General features: G+C 40.6%; 1 protein-coding gene across 1 annotated transcript; it reads right to left on the reverse strand.

Annotated features, from left to right (window-relative positions):
• Positions 1 to 1975: 1975 nt before the first annotated feature.
• LOC123771062 (pyridoxine/pyridoxamine 5'-phosphate oxidase) lies at positions 1976 to 19187 on the reverse strand. The gene is given in 9 exon segments (XM_045763354.2): positions 1976 to 2215; positions 6070 to 6164; positions 9700 to 9788; positions 9791 to 9809; positions 12741 to 12794; positions 14791 to 14890; positions 16918 to 17074; positions 18252 to 18328; positions 19029 to 19187. Coding segments are annotated over 8 exon segments (735 nt in total). The 5' UTR covers positions 18307 to 18328; positions 19029 to 19187; the 3' UTR covers positions 1976 to 2049.
• Between the last annotated feature and the right edge of the window lie 1990 nt (positions 19188 to 21177).

Below are 21177 nucleotides of genomic sequence, written 5' to 3' on the forward strand. Positions count from 1 at the left end.
ATCTAAAATCGTGTTCTACAAGGATTAAATATCATATACTTCTTGTCATGCAACATCCTGAATGAGAACTCGCTCATTAATTAGGCATCCAAACAGTGGTGAGGGAACTCAAAAAGGTTATGGTCATTCTTCAGGGACAGGGATAACTAGAGGAATTTTCAGGAATCAGTAGAAAAAGTTGAAACTACCAGAGGTAGGATGGTACGTAGTTGATTACCTTATCTGGAATGGTGTTCTCAAACAATGTACTGTATATGCCAACAGATCAAGAACCTATAGGGAGGAGGTAAACAAGCTTTGGTAATGGATAGCAGCATGGAAACATTCCCCTTTGGACTCCCATCTGATAGCTTGAAAATGGAGAGACTCCTTGCAGAATATGCTAGTAAGGGCAAGGTTCCCAGCCCACCAATAGATTTCCTCAGTAGCAAAGGAAAGACCAGGAAATGATTATAACAAGGGGTATATTAAACAGCCATTATATTTATATGTTTATTGGGTTATTATTATTGAGAAAGTCAACTAGAGCCGAGGTGACTCAAACCCATGACCGAGAGGATCCCAGCCACTGATGCTTACCATCCTGACTTGGTAATGTCATACAACCATATTTCTACTGAAACTGCAGGAAGTCTGGAGGCCCTTCCTGAAGCCAGTCCAAGTTTTTTATATGACCCCGAGCACCTGGGTGCTGTAAGCATAGTATGTAGTTCATCCACTGTACGCTCCAATAGCAGATACACAGAGAAATCACACTAACGTGATATATATCAATGAGAAAATCGGCTAGAGCTCTGAGATGACTTGAACCCACAACCAAGAGAATCCCATGCAGACGATGAGTCACACTAATGAGGCTGAATATATGACGACCAAACCACACACGAGGAGATGACAACATTTTGGTCTCTCCTGGACCATTATCAAGTTGATTGTGATGGGAGCGAGGGAAGCACGGGCATTAAGGCAGGAGAGAGGTGAGGAGCAGGTAAGAGGCGTTAATTGCTAGAGGAAGGCAAGAGCAAGGTTTAAGGTAAGGAGGGTACAGATGGGATGGGAACGTAAGAATAAGAGAGAGAGATGCCTAACCCTCCCCCCCCACCCTTTTTTTATATCGGGTCACTTTTCTTGGAAAGGCATTTGAGAATGTACTGTGAAAGGGAGAGTCAACAGCAACAAAATCAGTTGTGTATAGTGCATCTGATAGACAACATACCCAGCATGAACCTTAGTCCTGACTTTGTTGCTGTTGACTCTTCCCTTTCACAGTACATTCTCAAATGCCTTTCCAAGAAAAGTGACCCGATATAAAAAAAGGGTGGGGGGGAGGGTTAGGCATCTCTCTCTCTCTTATTCTTACGTTCCCATCCCATCTGTACCCTCCTTACCTTAAACCTTGCTCTTGCCTTCCTCTAGCAATTAACGCCTCTTACCTGCTCCTCACCTCTCTCCTGCCTTAATGCCCGTGCTTCCCTCGCTCCCATCACAATCAACTTGATAATGGTCCAGGAGAGACCAAAATGTTGTCATCTCCTCGTGTGTGGTTTGGTCGTCATATATTCAGCCTCATTAGTGTGACTCATCGTCTGCATGGATTCTCTTGGTTGTGGGTTCAAGTCATCTCAGAGCTCTAGCTGATTTTCTCATTGATATATATCACGTTAGTGTGATTTCTCTGTGTATCTGCTATTGGAGTGTACAGTGGATGAACTACATACTATGCTTACAGCACCCAGGTGCTCGGGGTCATATAAAAAACTTGGACTGGCTTCAGGAAGGGCCTCCAGACTTCCTGCAGTTTCAGTAGAAATATGGTTGTATGACTTTACCAAGTCAGGATGGTAAGCATCAGTGGCTGGGATCCTTTCGGTCATGGGTTCGAGTCACCTCAAGAGCTCCAGTTGATTTTCTCGTTGACATATCACAATGTGATTTCTCTGTGCCAGCTGAAAAAAAAAATGATCAATTAACATAATATATAACTATATATATATTAAAATACATATAACTCCATAATATATTTTTTTTTCTGTACATTATTGCTTGTATCTATGGAGCCAGGCGTTCATACACCCATCCATCTGTTCCCTGCTTAGTCATACTTTCATCAATGTTTTCCTCAGCTGTGATCTTCCTGAAGCGAATTCTGTCATGCACACGAGAACTCTGTCCTTGCCAGAATTCTACAACTTCGGGTACAACACGAAAGCCTCCCCTGGAGTGAATGTACAAAAGAATTAGTGACTGCTATTTATCTGCTCATCTAAATAAATAATGCATTTTACACTATCTGCAGCACAAAAGACAAATGAAATTCACTTTACATGTCCAAGATCTTCAGTTATCCACATTATCCACGTCTTCCTCATGAAAAGTCAACTTCAGGTTTGCAATCATAATCAAGTGCTAAAAAATCTTGCACAAACCCTTAAAACATTAGCTATGGATTTCCAGTACTCTACTGTTATCAAATTTATTTCAATTGTTCTGGAACTAATTTTATTACAGCACTGGAATGCTTTTTTAGGGCTTGTACAACATTTAAGAACATAAGAATAAAGGTAACGGCAGAAGGCCTATTGACCCATATGAGGCAGCTCCTCTAGAAAACTATCAACATTTGATTCTGATTGAAGGACACTTTCTTTAAGGTCACTTTTCACAGGAGCAAGACAATAATGATCAAGATCTGGAACAAAAAATGATGGTAAAATAATTTACTATTCCTATTCAATTGTCTTCTCTTTTCAATGTTTCTGCAGTCAAAACACTTCCAATATTATATAATATGTATATATAAAATTACATATACAGTATGTGTATATATATATATATATATATATATATATATATATATATATATATATATATATATACAGAAGAACCTCGGTTAATAAATTTATTCCGTTCCAGCACTGAGCTTGTCATGTGAAATGCTCATCTTGCGAAACTAATTTTCCCCATTTAAAATAATGGAAATACAATTAATCCGTTCCACCCCCGAAAAACATCAATATGGAATTTTATAATGTAATTATAATACTGTACATGTAATTATTATAAATGTTTTTTTGTTTTACCGTTTTCAATTGTACTTCACCTTATGAAGAGTCGTTGCTGGCTTGAGGGAGACAATGGTGAGGAGGAGAGGGGGTTACAGTGTGGAAGGAGAATCACCTCTGAGTCAGGCGGGCTCTATCTTCTTAATGAATTTGGTGGGGAGGGTGCAGGATGGGTGGGGGTATGGAGGTATGAGGGTGGGTGCGGGATGGGGGTATGGAGGTAGCAGGGTGGGTGCAGGACGGGGGGTATGGAGGTAGCAGGGAGGGTGCAGGATGGGGGGATGGAGGTAGCAGGGTGGGTGCAGGATGGGGGGTATGGAGGTAGCAGGGTGGGTGCGGGATGGGGGGATGGAGGTAGCAGGAGGGGGGGATGGAGGTAGCAGGAGGGGGGGATGGAGGTAGCAGGGTGGGTGCAGAATGGGGGGATGGAGGTAGCAGGGTGGGTGCGGGATGGGGGGATGGAGGTAGCAGGGTGGGTGCGGGATGGGGGGATGGAAGTAGCAGGATGGGGGGATGGAGGTAGCAGGGTGGGTGCGGGATGGAGGTAGCAGGGTGGGTGCGGGATGGAGGTAGCAGGGTGGGTGCGGGATGGAGGTAGCAGGATGGGGGGATGGAGGTAGCAGGGTGGGTGCGGGATGGGGGGATGGAGGTAGCAGGGTGGGTGCGGGATGGGGGGATGGAGGTAGCAGGGTGGGTGCGGGATGGAGGTAGCAGGGTGGGTGCGGGATGGGGGGATGGAGGTAGCAGGGTGGGTGCGGGATGGGGGGTATGGAGGTAGCAGGGTGGGTGCGGGATGGAGGGTATGGAGGTAGCAGGGTGGGTGCGGGATGGGGGGTATGGAGGTAGCAGGGTGGGTGCAGGATGGGGGGGATGGAGGTAGCAGGGTGGGTGCGGGATGGAGGTAGCAGGGTGGGTGCAGGATGGGGGGATGGAGGTAGCAGGGTGGGTGTGGGATGGGGGGTATGGAGGTAGCAGGGTGGGTGCAGGATGGGGGGGTATGGAGGTAGCAGGGTGGGTGCAGGATGGGGGTATGGAGGTAGCAGGGTGGGTGCAGTATGGGGGGATGGAGGTAGCAGGGTGGGTGCAGTATGGGGGGATGGAGGTAGCAGGGTGGGTGCGGGATGGGGGGTATGGAGGTAGCAGGGTGGGTGCGGGATGGGGGGATGGAGGTAGCAGGGTGGGTGCGGGATGGAGGTAGCAGGGTGGGTGCGGGATGGGGGGTATGGAGGTAGCAGGGTGGGTGCGGGATGGGGGGATGGAGGTAGCAGGGTGGGTGCAGGATGGGGGGATGGAGGTAGCAGGGTGGGTGCAGGATGGGGGGATGGAGGTAGCAGGGTGGGTGCGGGATGGAGGTAGCAGGGTGGGTGCAGGATGGGGGGATGGAGGTAGTGGGAAGGGTGACCAGCTCAGTCAACCATCTTACTACTGCTTGCCCAGCCACTCACTTTATCGCCAGCCCCTCTACCATCCATCCATCCAGTCCTCCTTCACCAACCATCTAGCCCCCCCCCCCCCCTTTCACCATCCATCCATCCAGCTTTCCTCCACCATCCAGGCTCCCCCTTTCCACCCATTCAGCCCTTCCCCCTCCACCATCCATCCAGTCACCCCCTGTCATCTGGCCCCCCTCCACCTTCCTCTTGACAACACTATCTTTAGCAAGCAGCTTCTTTGGCAACATTGTGGGTTACAAACTGTAGTCACAAAACCACAAAAAAACTAAGAAAAGGCACAAATAAATGCAGAGGGATGCTTATGCTGCAGGATAAAACAACAATACTGTCATCGGAGGCATCCAAGAATTTGAGAGAACGCTAGGAAGCACCACGTGGTTTTCTCGTTAACCGAGCTGAAGCTCTTCAATTGAAACAAATTCTCTACGAGTGGTTGTCACCCGAGGTTCCTTTGTGTGTAATATACATTATATATACTGTATATATATTTGCCCACAAATCATAGTGAAATTTACGTGATAAAATATCACTTTGAAGAGCAACAAAAGTGGAGGCATTTACTGTTCAATTCTCTGGCATCACAATAACTAGGTAAGTGATGATTCTGACGAAGGAAGGTGGAAGAAGGAGAGTGCATGCAAGGATAACTTATTTGAAATATAATACATATTTTTTAAAGATAATTTTACCAGAGAAGGAAAATTGACTAACTTTAAATTTCTAATAAAAAATTTTACTAGTAGATGATTGATATACACTACTGTAGTTCTTTATTCTTAGATTTGAACACCAAAATACAGTACATCTAATGCAATTGTGTAACATGAGCAAATAAGTTCTCAAAAAGTGTTTGATGTACAAGTCTATGTGTTCCACAATTTTTTGTGCCATAGTTATGGTTGATAGCTGCAACAGTTACATATTAAAAGTAAAAGAACCTCTGTGTTTTTTTTTACCCCCTATGAAAAGTGTGAAATAATAATTTGTTTTCACAGGAACAAGGAGCACATGAATATATACTTTAGGCTTTTATCGGCGTTTCCCCCCCAAAGTTAAACTATTGATCTTCCCCAGGATGCAACCACACAATTGTCTAACTCTCAGGTACCTATTTACTATTTGGTGAACAGAGACAGCAGGTGAGAACCAATGTGCCCAACCATTTCTATCCTGCCCAGGGATTGAACCCTGGATCCTCAATTGTGAGTTGAGGACATAGCCACTGTACTACCATGGCCCAAAAATGTATACACAGTATTTATAAATACTGTATAAAGTATGATTCATGTGCATTTACAATAATCTAACTGATCTTTTACAAGACAGATTTATAGAATGGAAGGCTGTGGAGATGGCATTTCTCCACAAGGTGTTGCTTGATATAGAGGCAATATGGTGTAAAGTATTTACACATTACAAAATATGACTATTAAGAGACAATACAACAGTTGAAACAAAATAGGAAGATCTACAACCATGAAAACATTACAGGGATTAGACAAATTTCAATAACTTTCAACTACAAGCTACTGAACGAATAATCAAATACTAACCAACAATCAGGCTTTGGAATCAATTTGGTTTCATCTTTATATTCCTCTCGCATTTGTTCATCTTTGTCAGTAAGAAAACTGCGGTTGGGTATCACCTGAAAGAATACAAATAGTTAAATAATGCTTTGTAACAGTCCACCTTTGTATTTACCTAACTGACCTAATAGAAAAAAAGTGTGATAATAAAAAATAATTAAATAACTATTGTATATAGAGTACAGTACTGTATATGATGTCTTGCTCAAAATTCTCCAATTCTTCCAAAGTAGAAAGAGCACTTTAAACTGCATATGTACATAAGTAACAAAAGTGAACTACAGTACATGCAACTGACTTGTAAGATATCTGAATAACCAAATCAAGTTAGAGGGAAAAAATAAAAATAGGCAAAATCTGAAAAGCTGAAGAGTACCAAAAGCTTTAACATGAGGAAGGCCAACAAAACAGAAAAGTGGTGCTTTAGTGTTAATGTGACTTAAAAAGAGCTAGTAAAAAGCATAATCTTTCCATTGGTCATATATAAAATGCAAAAATATATCACTTTTACATGTACTGAGATAATGAACATATCTTACTGACTTATACTAAGTAAACTAGAAGTGAACCTTATTTATGGACAAACCTCACACTACACAAACACAAAATATCTTTATGCATTACATGATAATATGTATGCGAGGTTAACCCATAACATGGAGTCAAACATATCTTTTCAGAAACAGAGGGAAGGTAATTATCAAGAGAAAGCACTAAACCTGCATAACTTTATAGCACTTGGGAGGGATAAGAAGACAAGGAGCTGGGATAAGAAAGATAACAGAGGGAATGAACAGTGGCCAACCACTTGAACCTTAAAGGATTGAAAGCTGACCTGCCAGAAGCAAGACCTGTTGTAGTGACCTGTTGAAGTGCAATGGGCATTAACTGAAACTCTGTATTGTATATAGCTACATCAGAAGAAATAACATTAGTAAAAATAAGAAGGGCACCTTTGATACAGCAAAAGGGCATTACATAGTTTATATGAATACTGTATATAATATAAACATAGCTTAACCCTTCCAGGGCACAATTCACATGTACATATAATTTTGCCCTAACTAATTGGAAGGTGCATATAATATATATGTATGTTTTAGAGTATTGTGCAAGATTTAAAAAGTCCTGCGACTACACAGTCCATATTAGCTTTCTCAGGGCTCCAGTAAACAGACTATTTTTCTTTTTAAATTGTAGATACTATTCTTAGGGTGTGAAGGCCTCAGTACGAGTCAGCTATCAGGTCTCATGCATACAGCACGAGCTAACAGCACTGCTGTTCAGCCTGTAACCACAGGATTGCATCAAAATGACAAAAATATATATCTAACTGCTATTATTTTGTGATGATAGTATTATGGAAGAGCCTGACTGTGATAAAGTCTGTTTACAATGTTCACATTTAAGTGAACACAATGCTGTTCATGATGTTCACAGCACTAGGCAGGCAGCCACAGCACTCTGCCATTATTTGGTCTAAGTATCTTGCAATGACTGATCATGATCTTTTACAAAATAAACTTGTGGAAAATTACTCCTTTACAGAATTTAGTGACCAGAATTCTGATAATAGCAGCACTGTGGTGAGAATTCGCAATGTGCATAGTATGGTGAGAGGAGGAATCTTACCGAGTGAGCAAGATCTTACTGACTGCCGTGTGGAGGCACTGTGCTGTTTGGACTCGCCAGAACACCTTAATGGTTCTTGTGGTGCACAAAAATGTACATAGTTATATAAAACATGTATACTATAGTGCAATAACAGCAATTATTGTATTCACATGTTAAAGAACTCTTGGATATGTGAGTAAAAGTGAGCAATGAGTAACCCAGGGAATGGTCTTAAACAGTTCTGAAGTCAGTGTATGGACTGGTTAAGGTCAAGAGTGGATTCAGAATGTGGTCAAGAGGCAAGCTGGTAAGTGTAGCTAGGCAATGAGACCCTATGGGTCTCACCGGTGAGTATGTGGGTCTGCAGGCTGCTCCTAGCAACAGCCTGGTGGACCAAACTCTCACACAAGTCAAGCCTGGCCTCAGGCCAGGCTTAGGGAGTAGAAGAACTCCCAGAACCCCATCAAGCTATGAGAGAAATTTGTTGTGTGGAAATGAGGATATTTATGTAGATTCCTGATAGTCTATTTAATGTAATACTAAAATTTATTTGAGAATGTTACCTTTCTTTGTACTTCCTACATGTGTAATAAACCAAACAGTATATCACATGATACCGGAAAGTATTGATATATACTGAATATTAACCCTGATGTATACATGAACATAACACACAAATGAATAATAATATTATCATTATTTCTAATCACAAGATCCAAACAAGAATGAATTCTCCCCCTTTCACGGAACATTCAATTTAAGGAAGAAGAGATGCGCTATGGATTAGGAAGATACTTTCACCGACATGTTATTCTAGTACAGCATCCTAAAGAGTAAATAAGTAAGGATCGGACATAAATGAGAATAATTAACAAGGGGAGTGAGAAAAGGAGGGAAAAGGCTATTTCAGTGATGCTAGATTTGATATTCAACACGAAAGAAGAGCTATTTGACATTCGGTACCTTCCTCCCCTAAGAGTGACCACGTCCATCTGGAAATAAAATATGCAATGCTTTATAATCTAGAAGAGAACTAGGACACAGCACTTGAAAAACTTCATTTCAAGAAAGGACAATACGGAGAACTTTGCAAGTTCTTTAATTAATTTAATTGGTAAAACCTGTTGTTGGGTAAGGAAGTAACCTGGTTCTTCTTTTTCTTTATCATTATTCACTAGTATAGACACAAACAATTTGTCCAGAGCATACAGCATAGGTCCTACTCATATAAACAAACTGCAAAGGGTTTATCACCTAGCTTCATACAACACTTTGCACAGTCAAGACCAATCTGCTTGCAAGACCTTGTAAATCACCTATGTCAGACCAATCCTGGAGTATGCAGCTCCAGCCTGGAGTCCATACCTAGTTAAACACAAGACAAAGAGAATATTCAGAGGTATGCCACCAGACTAGTCCCAGAACCAAGAGGTATGAGCTAGGAGGAAAGGCTACAGGAGTTAAACCTCATGTCCCTGGAAGACAAAAGTAAGGGGAGACAGATCACCCCCTACAAAATTTTCAAGGGAATTGACAGGGTGAACAAAGACAAACTATTTAGCATGGGTTGAACACGAACAAGGGGACACAGGTGGAAACTGAGTACCCAAATGAGCCACAGGGATGTTAGAAAGAATATTGTCAGTGTCAGAGTAGTTAACAAATGGAATGCATTAGGTAGTGATGTGGTGGAGGCTGACTCCATACACAGTTTCAAATGTAGATTTGATACAGCCTAGTAGGCTCAAGAATCTGTACACCAGTTGATTGACAGCTGAGAGGTGGAACCAAAGAACTAAAGCTCAACCCCTGCAAGCATAACTAGATGAGTACTGCTTTAATTTGTAAACATTACAGGCCTGATCTCTGGAGTCTCAGATTCCCTTGTCAGGATAAACAAAGCACATGGGCTTACACCATCCCAAAAGTCCTGAAAAAACATGATTTCAAGGATACTATATTGACAAAGGTAAAACTTACTTGACTTTGTGGACTAAGACATGCTGCAATCTGGCTGCCGTGTGGGCGAGTATGAAAATATTCAGTAGATTCTTCTTCACTCAATTTTCCACGCGTCCTTCTATACGTACCTGGGTTAATTCCAACAATTACGTTAAAATATTAACAATAACAGTCGTAATGTTCTGTAACAATAAGTCATAATGTTCTGTGTAAATAACAGTCATAACGTTGTGGGGTGCCTAGCCCATTCTCCTAAAGTAATAGCACAGCAGAACCTCGATTCAATAAACCTGATTTCGGCAAATCTCCGGTTACAATACACTATCCAACCCTCATTTACTCACCCAATTTGACAAACAAAAACTCGGTGAAATGGAGATGTACAAATTTGCTTAGGATGTTGGACCAGTGTTCACAGATTGGTTAAAAGTTGCCTAGCAAATAATAGGTTAAAATTAACAATTCCCTCAGTGAAATCAGCCCTATAGAACATGGAAAATATAAGGGGATGAATGGGAACTCTTAATATGGCTCCAATCACATTATTAATGACTGTAACAGATGGATGCAACATTTGAAGAGGTGGGGCCTTGAGAAAGCCATTAAGCTTATTTAAAACCAAACTCTATTGTTAATTTTCATTTCCAGCTATTTTTGTTCACAAAAATATGGACCCATCTTCCTATGAATATGAGGTTTTGAGGCTGGGGCATGGGAAATATAATTATAATAATTCATTTTGATGGAGTCAGGCAGCCTGTTTATATACTGTGTATGCATTAGGCTTACATCGAGGTCCTCCCACACCCAAAGGTCGAAGTATTGACCCTTCCCCAGGATGCAACCCCACAATGAGCTGACTCCTCAGTACCTATTTACTGCTAGGTATTAGGTGAAAAAAACATGCCCATTTCTGTCTCGCTTGGGATTTAAATCAGAATTCATAATTGTGAGTCAAGAACGAACCAAATGGTTCACTTGGTAGTTGTCCTTCATATGACAGGTTGAAATTAAAATTTTGGTCAGGGAAATTAGCCAATAGAGCATGGGAAATATTAGGGGTATAAATAGAAGCTCTCTTAATATGACTCAATTCACAATTTTAATGATTTTTCATAGATGGAAGCATCATTTGAAAAAAACGGCTGAATATATTTATATATAAAAAAAACAAGCTTCTTATCTTGAGGTTATCTTGAGATGATTTCGGGGCTTTAGTGTCCCCACGGCCCGGTCCTCGACCAGGCCTCCACCCCCAGGAAGCAGCCCGTGACAGCTGGCTAACACCCAGGTACCTATTTTACTGCTAGGTAACAGGGGCATAGGGTGAAAGAAACTCTGCCCATTGTTTCTCGCCGGCGCCCGGGATCGAACCCGGGACCACAGGATCACAAGTCCAGCTTGGTTTCATATAGTTTGCTGAATCTGGGTTGTGCTGTACAGTACTTGTAACTATTTGGTCAAACACAAACATGAACAAACCCACAGGAGCCATGACGAGTGTTTAAACCCATGCGCTGAGTGTTCCCAGGTTCGAACCCTCACCACGGCTCCTGTGGATTTGTTCACCGATACATTACGTTAATGTGATCTCTCCTTGTATACAGGCATGGACTCCTGGACATCAAAAAGTTAACATTTTGTATTATTGAATTAGCTCAAGCGACACCAAAAATTAGAAATATAATTAACAGAATAAAACCTAACCTGCCCAAACAATCTTAGGTCTAATAAACACTATCTTAGGCCAAATAGAGTTCTCATGTGGTATACTAATCCTAGGAATGGTCTTTTTTTTTTCCATGCCCTCTAATGGAAACAACAGTTGATCAGCGAAGTTGCAGAATCTGTGGTGAGAGTGACGGACACCGCCTTGACCACTATCTACGTGAATGTGAACACCTGAGAGATATCAGAAATATGTGTAGAATAATAAACCCCACATTGTTTGAGTTAGGAAAACACTATTTGTCAAATATTGATGCTGTTCTTAAAAGATTTCCCCATTTTGCACCCGCAAGATAACGTAAGCTTTCAAGGGTTGATAGATGTTAATCTTCTTGTTTGAGGAACTGTTCACTTGAGACAGTTAAGCAAGTCCCAGCTGTGTCTGGGTACAAGTGACAGGATGAACAACCCAGCGGGTTTTCTTCCTATTGGGGAGTGTTGTACATGCTGCTATGGCGGTGTGTCCACTCACAAGATGAGTGGCGCTGCCCAATAAACTCGCCCCTCGGGGCAAAATTTAAAAAAAAAATTTACAAAATCAGTAGTACAGAAGTGTGAACCTTGTTGGTTGCAACACTATTTTTAATGAACAAATAGTGTAGTGTAGTGTAGTGTAACTCCATTTTTAAACTGTACATAATCATACAAAGTGTGATATCATCAAAAGAGTTATCAATTAACTAGCAACTGAAACAATTCAAAAAGAGCAACAGAGATTTAACAGATTGCAATTAAACCCATGGCTAGGCAACAGAGGCAGGCATTCCCATCCCGCTCTACAGTATATCTCTATACCTGTGAAGATCTCTGTATAAACATCCCCTACCTCTACATATCTAAACATCCCCATCCCCTACCATAATATAACTATATCACCATCCCTCTATGTATCTTTGCATTTCCATCCCCTCTACATTATCTCCATAACTCTTCCTCAGTGTATACAGTACTTACATCCCCCATCACCCTTACATAGGGATACAGTATATGCCTATATCCCCAATTCCTATATATTAGCATATTCATACATCGACACCCTCTACCTCAGTATACTTCCCAAGACAATTTTATGAAATGCTCTTAAAAACCAACCTGCCAGGTATATCCACGCCACTTTAAAAACTCTCGTACAATAGTTTACTTTCTGGCCACATTATATTTACCTTCCAAAACACAATAGTGAATGTTAAAACTTACAACACTAACTAGTGCAGTCCCATAAAAACAGTATTTAACTGCAATACTTTCAAAATAAAACTCGGTAAATATTTACAGATTTACGTTACCCATATAACTAAAGTAAATACACCTGATGAACTCCAGTAACTTACTTGTCTCATGAGTTGTGCCCAGTAAAAGCAAAGATGAGCTTGTGGATTTTCTGCCTGGAAAAAAACAAAAAAAAATTAACAACTCTTGTTAAACAGAAGCTTATGCAGTGATGAAGAACTTCAAGTACAAACTTTAAAAAACTCCATGGAATTTGCAATAAGTGTCATATATTGAAACTAAGCACCTAATACAGTTTTGAAGCTTAAATTATATACAAGTTAAAAAATCCCTTAAATTCAATACGTCGTATACATTACACAGCATCACGGGATAAACAAGCACCAACACTAGAAATTATCCAAAGCAGGATAAGCTGTCAATCGACTTGAGAATGGTCCAGGACGGACCGAAACGTCGTCGTCCCTTCACCTTCTAGTGTGTGGTCTGGTCAACATACTTTAGCCACGTTATTGTGACTCATCGCCTGCATATCCAAAGCAACACTCCTCTGGTTTATAAGACCAAGTGTACAGAGGAACCTCAAATTGGTGACTCTCCAGTTGGAACACTTTTTCCATGCCAGATTGATTCATCCAATTCCAAGAACAAGAGTTAACTGAAGCTGCGGATGTGCAGATTTCCTTAAAATGTTGGGACAGTTCACAGACAGGTGGAAAAGTTGCCCCATCATATTATAGGTTAAAATTAAAAGGCTTCCTTAGTGAAATCAGCCCACAGAGCATAGGAAATATGAGGATATGAATGGTAACTCTCTAATTAGGGGCTCCAATCATCTTTTTAATGATTTTCAAAGATGGTCTTAAGATTAGAAGAGAGTTGCAGTCTTGGGAAAGCCACTGGGCATATTTAAAACAAAATTCTATGGTTTGTTTTTATTTCTAGTTGCAGAGGTTTTCATTCATGAAAATATGGGCCCCTTCTTCCTTTAAAAATGAGATTTCAAGACTAGGGTGTGGGAAATATGCTAGATGTGGTTAAATCTCTCTACAAATAGGCTCTTTTGATAGCTGTCCTTCATATGACAGGTTGAAATTAAAAATTTTGCTCAGTGAAATCAGCTCATAGAGCATGGGAAATATTTGGGTATGAATGGTAACTGTTAATATGGCTCCAATCATGTTTTAATGATTTTCAAAGTTGGATGCAACATTAGAAGAAAGAACTGGGGTCTTCGGAAAGCCACTGGACATATTTCAAACAAAATTCTATGATTCGTTTTCATTGAGAGATTCCCAGTTTTCCTTCACAAATATGGGCCTTCTGGAGGCATCTCCAATTGCAACAAATCCCTCATTGCAACGAACTGAAGTTAGTGTCATGTAGTTCATTGAATTGAAGTTGCATTGTACACTGATCAACGTGAATCATCATGTACAGTTCATCACAAAGAGTCACTCATTAATGCCTACTCACTCCTTGACACTGGGAAATGGGGTTATGATAATGTATGTAAATTTCTATAATATATGACACTCAATCTCAAGTTATTTTCATAACACTACTGTGCCTGATAATGTAAAGGCTTACTCTTCCCTGTAGAATGAACTTAATATTATAAAATAAAACATAATAACTATGACCACGGGAATATATTTATGTTAGGGGCTAATTATGATCTCTGAAAACAAAAATACTAAATGCCCATATGCTAAGATTCTCTCTTTAAGGAATGAGTCACTGCCAAGGCAAAATTGCACACACAAGAGTGCATAATGTTAAAAAATGTAATACAGTACAGTATTTGAAATTGCTTTTTTGTGCAACACAATATGGATGCAGCAAATACACAGGCTATCTTTTTTTTTGTTACAACTGATTACTGTATAATGATCACACTGCTAACAACAAACATCTGTTGCATCTCATTTCTGATGTCCCGAGTTCCAGCAGAGCACACAATCCACTTTATATGAATAAACCTCGAAGGACATTTCCAAGGTGATCCAGAATATCAAATCCTCCATAATTCAGCTTGATTCGGTCTACAAGAGCAGTAAGATCTAGCCTTAGGGAGCAACCAACTGATATAGTGAAGACAATTCTAACTGTACCATACCTTAAGTCATGACAGAACAAGAGTTAACTTACCAGCTCTTGCCCTTTCCTGCTATTGTAATTAGTAAAAAAATGAAATCCATCTTTCCCATAGCACTTTAAGAGTACCATACGAGCTGAAGGTTTCCCAGATCTGAAAATGTTCAATTACACTATAAAACAATGTAAAATATAGGTGGAGTAATATGAATGCCTGATTATCAGCCAAATTTGATAAAAATATGGAATACAGAAATATATTTTATATACAAATTTGAGTCAATTAAAACTTAAAAGCAGCATATTCAGTCAAGTACATGCTGCTTTAAAGTTTAACTAACTAATATGGATTAACTGTGACTGAATACCATTAGCTGCATCCGGAAATTTGTTTGAATTAGACTCATAACTTCCAAATCAACATTACATTGTAATGTTGGATGGATGAAGAAAAGGACCGTGGAGTCAGGATCCATCAAATCACAAAAACCTGCACAACAAGTGGAAGTTGCCGTTAAAAAAAAAATAAAAACTCTAGGATTAGTCAAATGTTGGCTTCAAGGAAAAGACGATATTATCGGCAACTGTATAAAATCTCTCTCTTGCTCCCCCACTTGGATGTCCAAAGCAGATCCTCTACTATAACCATGAAAATTTGACACATAATATGCACAATGTGTTATTGCTAACATATATTTATAAAAGTAATATTTGTGACAAAGCAAAAATGGGATGCAAAGTTAAATGCACTGAAGGTTCAAGAACAAAATCATTCCATTTGAGAGAGAATTCATTGCAGTATATTGAGCACAAACGTACAAAACAGGCAGGACCACTGCAAATTAGGCAGGAGGACCAACAAATAGAAATGAGATCATTTGTTATTTAAAATTCAGAATCCTCTAACAACTCCTAGGAAATTACAGTCAGATGCTACTAATTTCAAATCTCATCTCCTGTTTGTTTGAGGATTTCAGTCCAATAAATGATTTGTCAAGAAAATGTAGCAAGTATATTATGTCAATAATATACTGTACTTGCTCCATATCCTCATTAACTTATGTGCAGATAATGAGATGGGTATGTTAATTCTATTTAGTTCACTAATTATAAATCCATACCTCTTACCTAATTATGGTTAATACTTCTTCCTAACCTACGAGAGGATGGTCAGGTGAGGTGTGGACCAATTATACAAGCAATCGATAGTGAACAATCATCACTTCAGGGGAACTGGGATAAAGAAACCAATCCTCTTGTAACACCCGGCCATCTCACCCTAGACCTGCGAAATGTGGCCAGCTCGCCGACAGCTTGCCAAAGTCGGCCCTGCTGACTCCTGTGGCACTGAACTGTGAGCGACATGTGTACCCCCATCAATTCACCGGTCTGACCAGCTCTAGGGTCTTTGATTGGATTGGCACATCCACGAACCCAATCCCCAGATCTAAAGTATCAACTATTGATACGGATAATGGCTCCAAAGAGCCTTCACCTATGGGATCACTATAGCCCATGCTACTTTGAACTTTTTGGTCCAAGTAGCTGAATCTAAAAACAACAATAATAATCATCAGTCTAATTTCAAGTGGTTTAGTAGAGACGCTTGAGAAATACCACACAACTTCAACATTAACCAATGACAATGTAACACTTGGTGTGTCCAGTTCATACCCTCACAAGATGCTTCAGCTTCGACACAGAGCAAACAGCCAGGCTCCAGCTGCATTGAGCTTCCACGCACTCGTCCCGCATCGAGCTCCTCGACTCCGCCCGCATTCAGAGCGCCACACTCTACAACTCTCACCCTGCATCCGAGCTCTTTACCCCTGGCCTCACTCAGCTCTCTTCCCTGCTCCAGGTTTCGTCTCAACTCCTACGACACTTCACTACACTGCCAACAAACCAACTGATGTAACTGAGACTACTAAATACTGTATAAAAAAAACACTAAACTCTCATGTGTCTAACCAACTAAACATGCACACGTAATTATACGTTACAAAAATAAGGGGAGATTTATAAGCAGAAAGTTCATCTCTTTTTAACCGCTGGCATGACAGTTTTGCAACGAGATGGTAATAAAAAATTTCTACGGAGAGACTTTGATATTAACAACATTCAAGCCTGACTCTTTATGGATATTAATTATCTCTTATGAGCTTTATAATTTCTACTTACTTTGTGGCTGTAGCTAAACACATAGCATTTGATTCTACTATGCTTAGGTTCTGGCATGCTTCATTAAACCAGGCAGCAAATTGTCCAATTGGCTCTTGAGACACCAAATCATCCTCGGTAAATGCCTCGGTGCTTTCTTTATATGGTTTCCGCATGCCTGAAAATGGGACATCAAATAAACAAAGAAAAAGATGAGATATTCTGACAGCACCTTATCTTGGAACTATTGAACTTAATTACAATTATTGATAGTTTGTCTGCATATATTAGGTAAACACTGTGACCTATTCGCAATTCATACATTGTTGAGTCTCCATATTCTGCTCTTTGGCAGGCTCAACGATGCGCTTTGGCCTGCTCTGGGGAACGACGCCCGCCACTACCCCCCGAATGAGAAGGCAAACCGGGAGTCCCCCTAATATTTCTCCAGTAGGAGGGAGGACCGAGGTCCTCGCTCCTACTAATCTTCCCCAGAGCAACCCCACAACAACTGACAAATTCCCAGGTACCAATTTACTGCTAGGCAAACGCACACATTAGGTGACGGGAAATGTGTCCAACCATTCCTGTCTCGCCTGAGTTTAAAACCTGGGATTCCCAACTGTGAGTCGAGAGTGAACCCAACTGTACTACCGAGACCCAACTACTGTGGAGTTGCATTCGGTGGAAGGCAAGTAGTTTCTAGTCAGTAGTAGTAGTCAGTAGTTTAAACTTCTAAAGTACATATATGCATAGTCTTCTTGTCCTGATAATGGGAATTATTATGAAATATTATTATGTTTAGCTGAATAAAAGTCATGTTATACACAAGACAATTTGCCAACAAATTTTAAACCATACCCAGCCCAGCCTAACCCAACAGAACCTAACAGAATAAGCTAATACTGCCTAACCTAATGGCATGTACAGTTTCGACAATTAGAAACCAAGTTTCGTCTAAATATCTTGTGTGTGCGATTTGACCGAATCCCGTTTAGCTACGTAGTAAAACCGTGTCTACACAAGTTCTTCAAAGATTTCACGTAGCTCAGTGGTCTATGTCCTAAGCTCACAGTTTAGGGTCCAGGGTTCAAGCCCTGGGGGGGGGGGGCACAGAAACAGTTGGGCACCTTTACTTTCACCTGATGCCTCGGTTCACCGAGGAATAAATAAGCACCCAGGGGTTAAGGAACAAAGTCAACTAAATCTACAACAACAACAATCAATGGGAGGTTACACCCCCTTAGAGGTCACCAGTTGACCTTAAAATGGGGGCGGGGCGGTCAGTGATCAATGGCCCCAGTACAAGGCTTCCTGTCCCGGACTCTTTGGCTTCAAATAACGTCATGCCTTACCTCCGATGTCCACGGACATGTTCTTGGCGTCCTTGTCTTCCCTGTAAAGCGCCATTCTGCTGCCAAGAAGAACACGTCTGCTGGAACAAGAACGCAGAACTCTCAATAACATCTCCGGGCCAGCTGACCGGACCCACAAGGCGCAACCAGACTCTCCAATAACGCGCGACTATCTTAAGGGAGCCGCTATATATATATTTATATAACTCCCATGAACAAAATGGTATGGAATCATATATGACAACGTTAAATAACTTATATGCTTTATGTTATTATCAGAAGAATATAAATATCAGGTTTTTGTGCTTTAATGAGAAATGTGTAATGTTTTCTTGACTGCGCGTTCTATGTGGCAATATTGGAACATGAACACAGGTATAGTGCTATATATTTTTGGCCTATATACAGACTTGTAAATATGTATGTATATATATATATATAGGTTGTGTTCACTTAAAATAATTTAAAACCATTTTTGTATATGTGTTGTAGACTATATATAAAACAAAAAGATTCATTAACATTACGTATGTTACTACTACTCGTCTCAGACTCTTAGTTATAATATAGTTATATAATATGTTATAATAATATAATATAGTTATAATATCCTGCCCGAAACGCTGCGCGTACTAGTGGCTTTACAAGAATGTAATTAATATACTATGAATCCTCACAATCCCAATGTACCTTCTTGTATATATATAAATAAATATTAGTAGTATCTAAGTATACTATAGTATCTAAGTTATAAGTATCTACGGAAGTCTGCATTACCTTCTGATGTAGAGAGAGCTGGTCAAGTGTTGTTCAGTAGGAGCACTCAACTGTTGCCATCATGATGACTAGATTATGGGTGACCTTTGACCCTGCGCACGCATCATCATTTGCGAGATCATGCACAGTGCCAGAATTAGGCTGCCTTGTCGATAGACTAATGGTAGATTGCTGCAGGTAATAATTCCCCTCAATGATAATAATAATACATTTTAATTAAACCAATATACAGCAGATTATGGCACAATGGTTACAAACTATGTATATTTAGTAAGGCCATTAATACGCAAAGCATTTACGGCATAACTTAATATAATTATGTTAGGGCTTATAATCATATATGGTATAGGGTCCGTTTCTATTACCTAACGCACCTGTTCACTTAGCAGTAAATAGGTACCCAGGAGTTATAGCTTGTTTTCGCTAAAGAAACAGCCTGTATCCAATCGGCCATAAATTATGCCCGAGGGCAACATCCGTGTCTTTGCAAACACTCTCCCCAGTAATCCTCTCATAATGCACATTCCGTCATGACTCCGTCACAGCATCTTCCACATATCAAATAACCCCAAAAATTATTCCTAGAGCCCCCCCTGTAATCCCACACAGAAAACGCGCACTACAGCAAACCCCAGACTAAACAAAACTCAACAAGCGCCCCACCAACCCCTCCCTGTAACAAGTCTATACGTCTCTCAAACCATAGAAACCATACAGAATACCCCCCCCCCTCCCCAAGACTTATTTTTTTACATCTCCCGTCACGCAGGGTGCAGTCGCACCTCCACAGATCTCCAGTATCATCTATTGATACTGGTAATGGCTCAAAAAGGGCCACCACTTACGGGCTATTCATGCCCGTGCCACCTTTTGGGTGGCTTAATCTTTATCAATCATCAATCAATCCCCCCAGACTCTGATATCCTAAGCATGCCTCTAAATCAGGCACCATTTATGCTATACCTCCCCTGCCAACCACACAAGACCTACCATGAATCAAAGAGAGATCAAACACTCCTGAAAATGTACACTACCTTCCTCAGTTCCCAAGTACTGAGAGTTGAACTTAGCTGACACATGGATGCACCAAAATCGACGACACACCTCACCTGACATCATTCACCTTGACAACCATAGCTCTGAAACAGAAATTCAAACTCTTGTTAACTAGAACCAAAGCCAAGATGGTTTTCATGGACACTTGTTGTAGAGCCCCCTGGTACAGCTGGCATCATCCAAACACTCATCAGACAATTGCCAAACACTATAATTACTGCTCTCACTAACTTGTACCTTTCTCACCTCTGGTTACTGCCCTCTTCCTTTCAAATCACCCACAGATATCCTTACACTGACCCCAAAACCTAGACCCATAAGCTTACCTGTAACACTTTATAACGTTTTTGAACAACTATATTGCCACCAGACTCAAGACACCACTTCAAGGATAAGGAACCACTTACTTTGGATACAACCCTCAGCGATCCACACAGGAAGCTCTCAACATCAAGACTAACTACATTAACATTAATCATCAGGGGCAAACCACAGCATTCATCACTGAAGATGCAGAAAAAGTATTTGACACAGTTTGGCACCACGTACTAAAATTCAAACTGCACTAACTTTGAACGTCCACCCATGACAAACTTCTGTGCAAATACTTAAATAACAGAACTATGAAAATCAAATTCCTGACCAAATGCACAGCATATCACTGACCATATTCTATTCTGACAATGTCACCCACCTTACCACTACCAACTCGACACCCATTCACGAAAAACTCAAGAGGAAATTGACAGCGACATCCTGGGAATATGACTAGCACATTTAAACTATATAAAAAAAAAATACAAAATCACTTGCTACTTCTGCAAATACATATGCACTATACTAGTCAAACTATATTTATTCTCCAATTCCTACTCTCATTCCTGTCTTGCTTTCAACCAGTTCTGGGCATAGCACTAGATCATGGACCCTTCCCCCCCGTAAGCAAAAAGCACAAGATATGCTTTTTCACCCATGGAACCACCCAACCTGTAATAGCTGTACAGGCCAAAATACTGCCGCAATTCAAAATCCAATTCTTATATCATCGACCAACGAGGGCACCTTTGATGAACCAACCGCCGGCGTCCTATCC

This window comes from Procambarus clarkii, chromosome 65 (genome assembly GCF_040958095.1).
Source record: "Procambarus clarkii isolate CNS0578487 chromosome 65, FALCON_Pclarkii_2.0, whole genome shotgun sequence".
Classification (NCBI taxonomy): domain Eukaryota; kingdom Metazoa; phylum Arthropoda; class Malacostraca; order Decapoda; family Cambaridae; genus Procambarus; species Procambarus clarkii.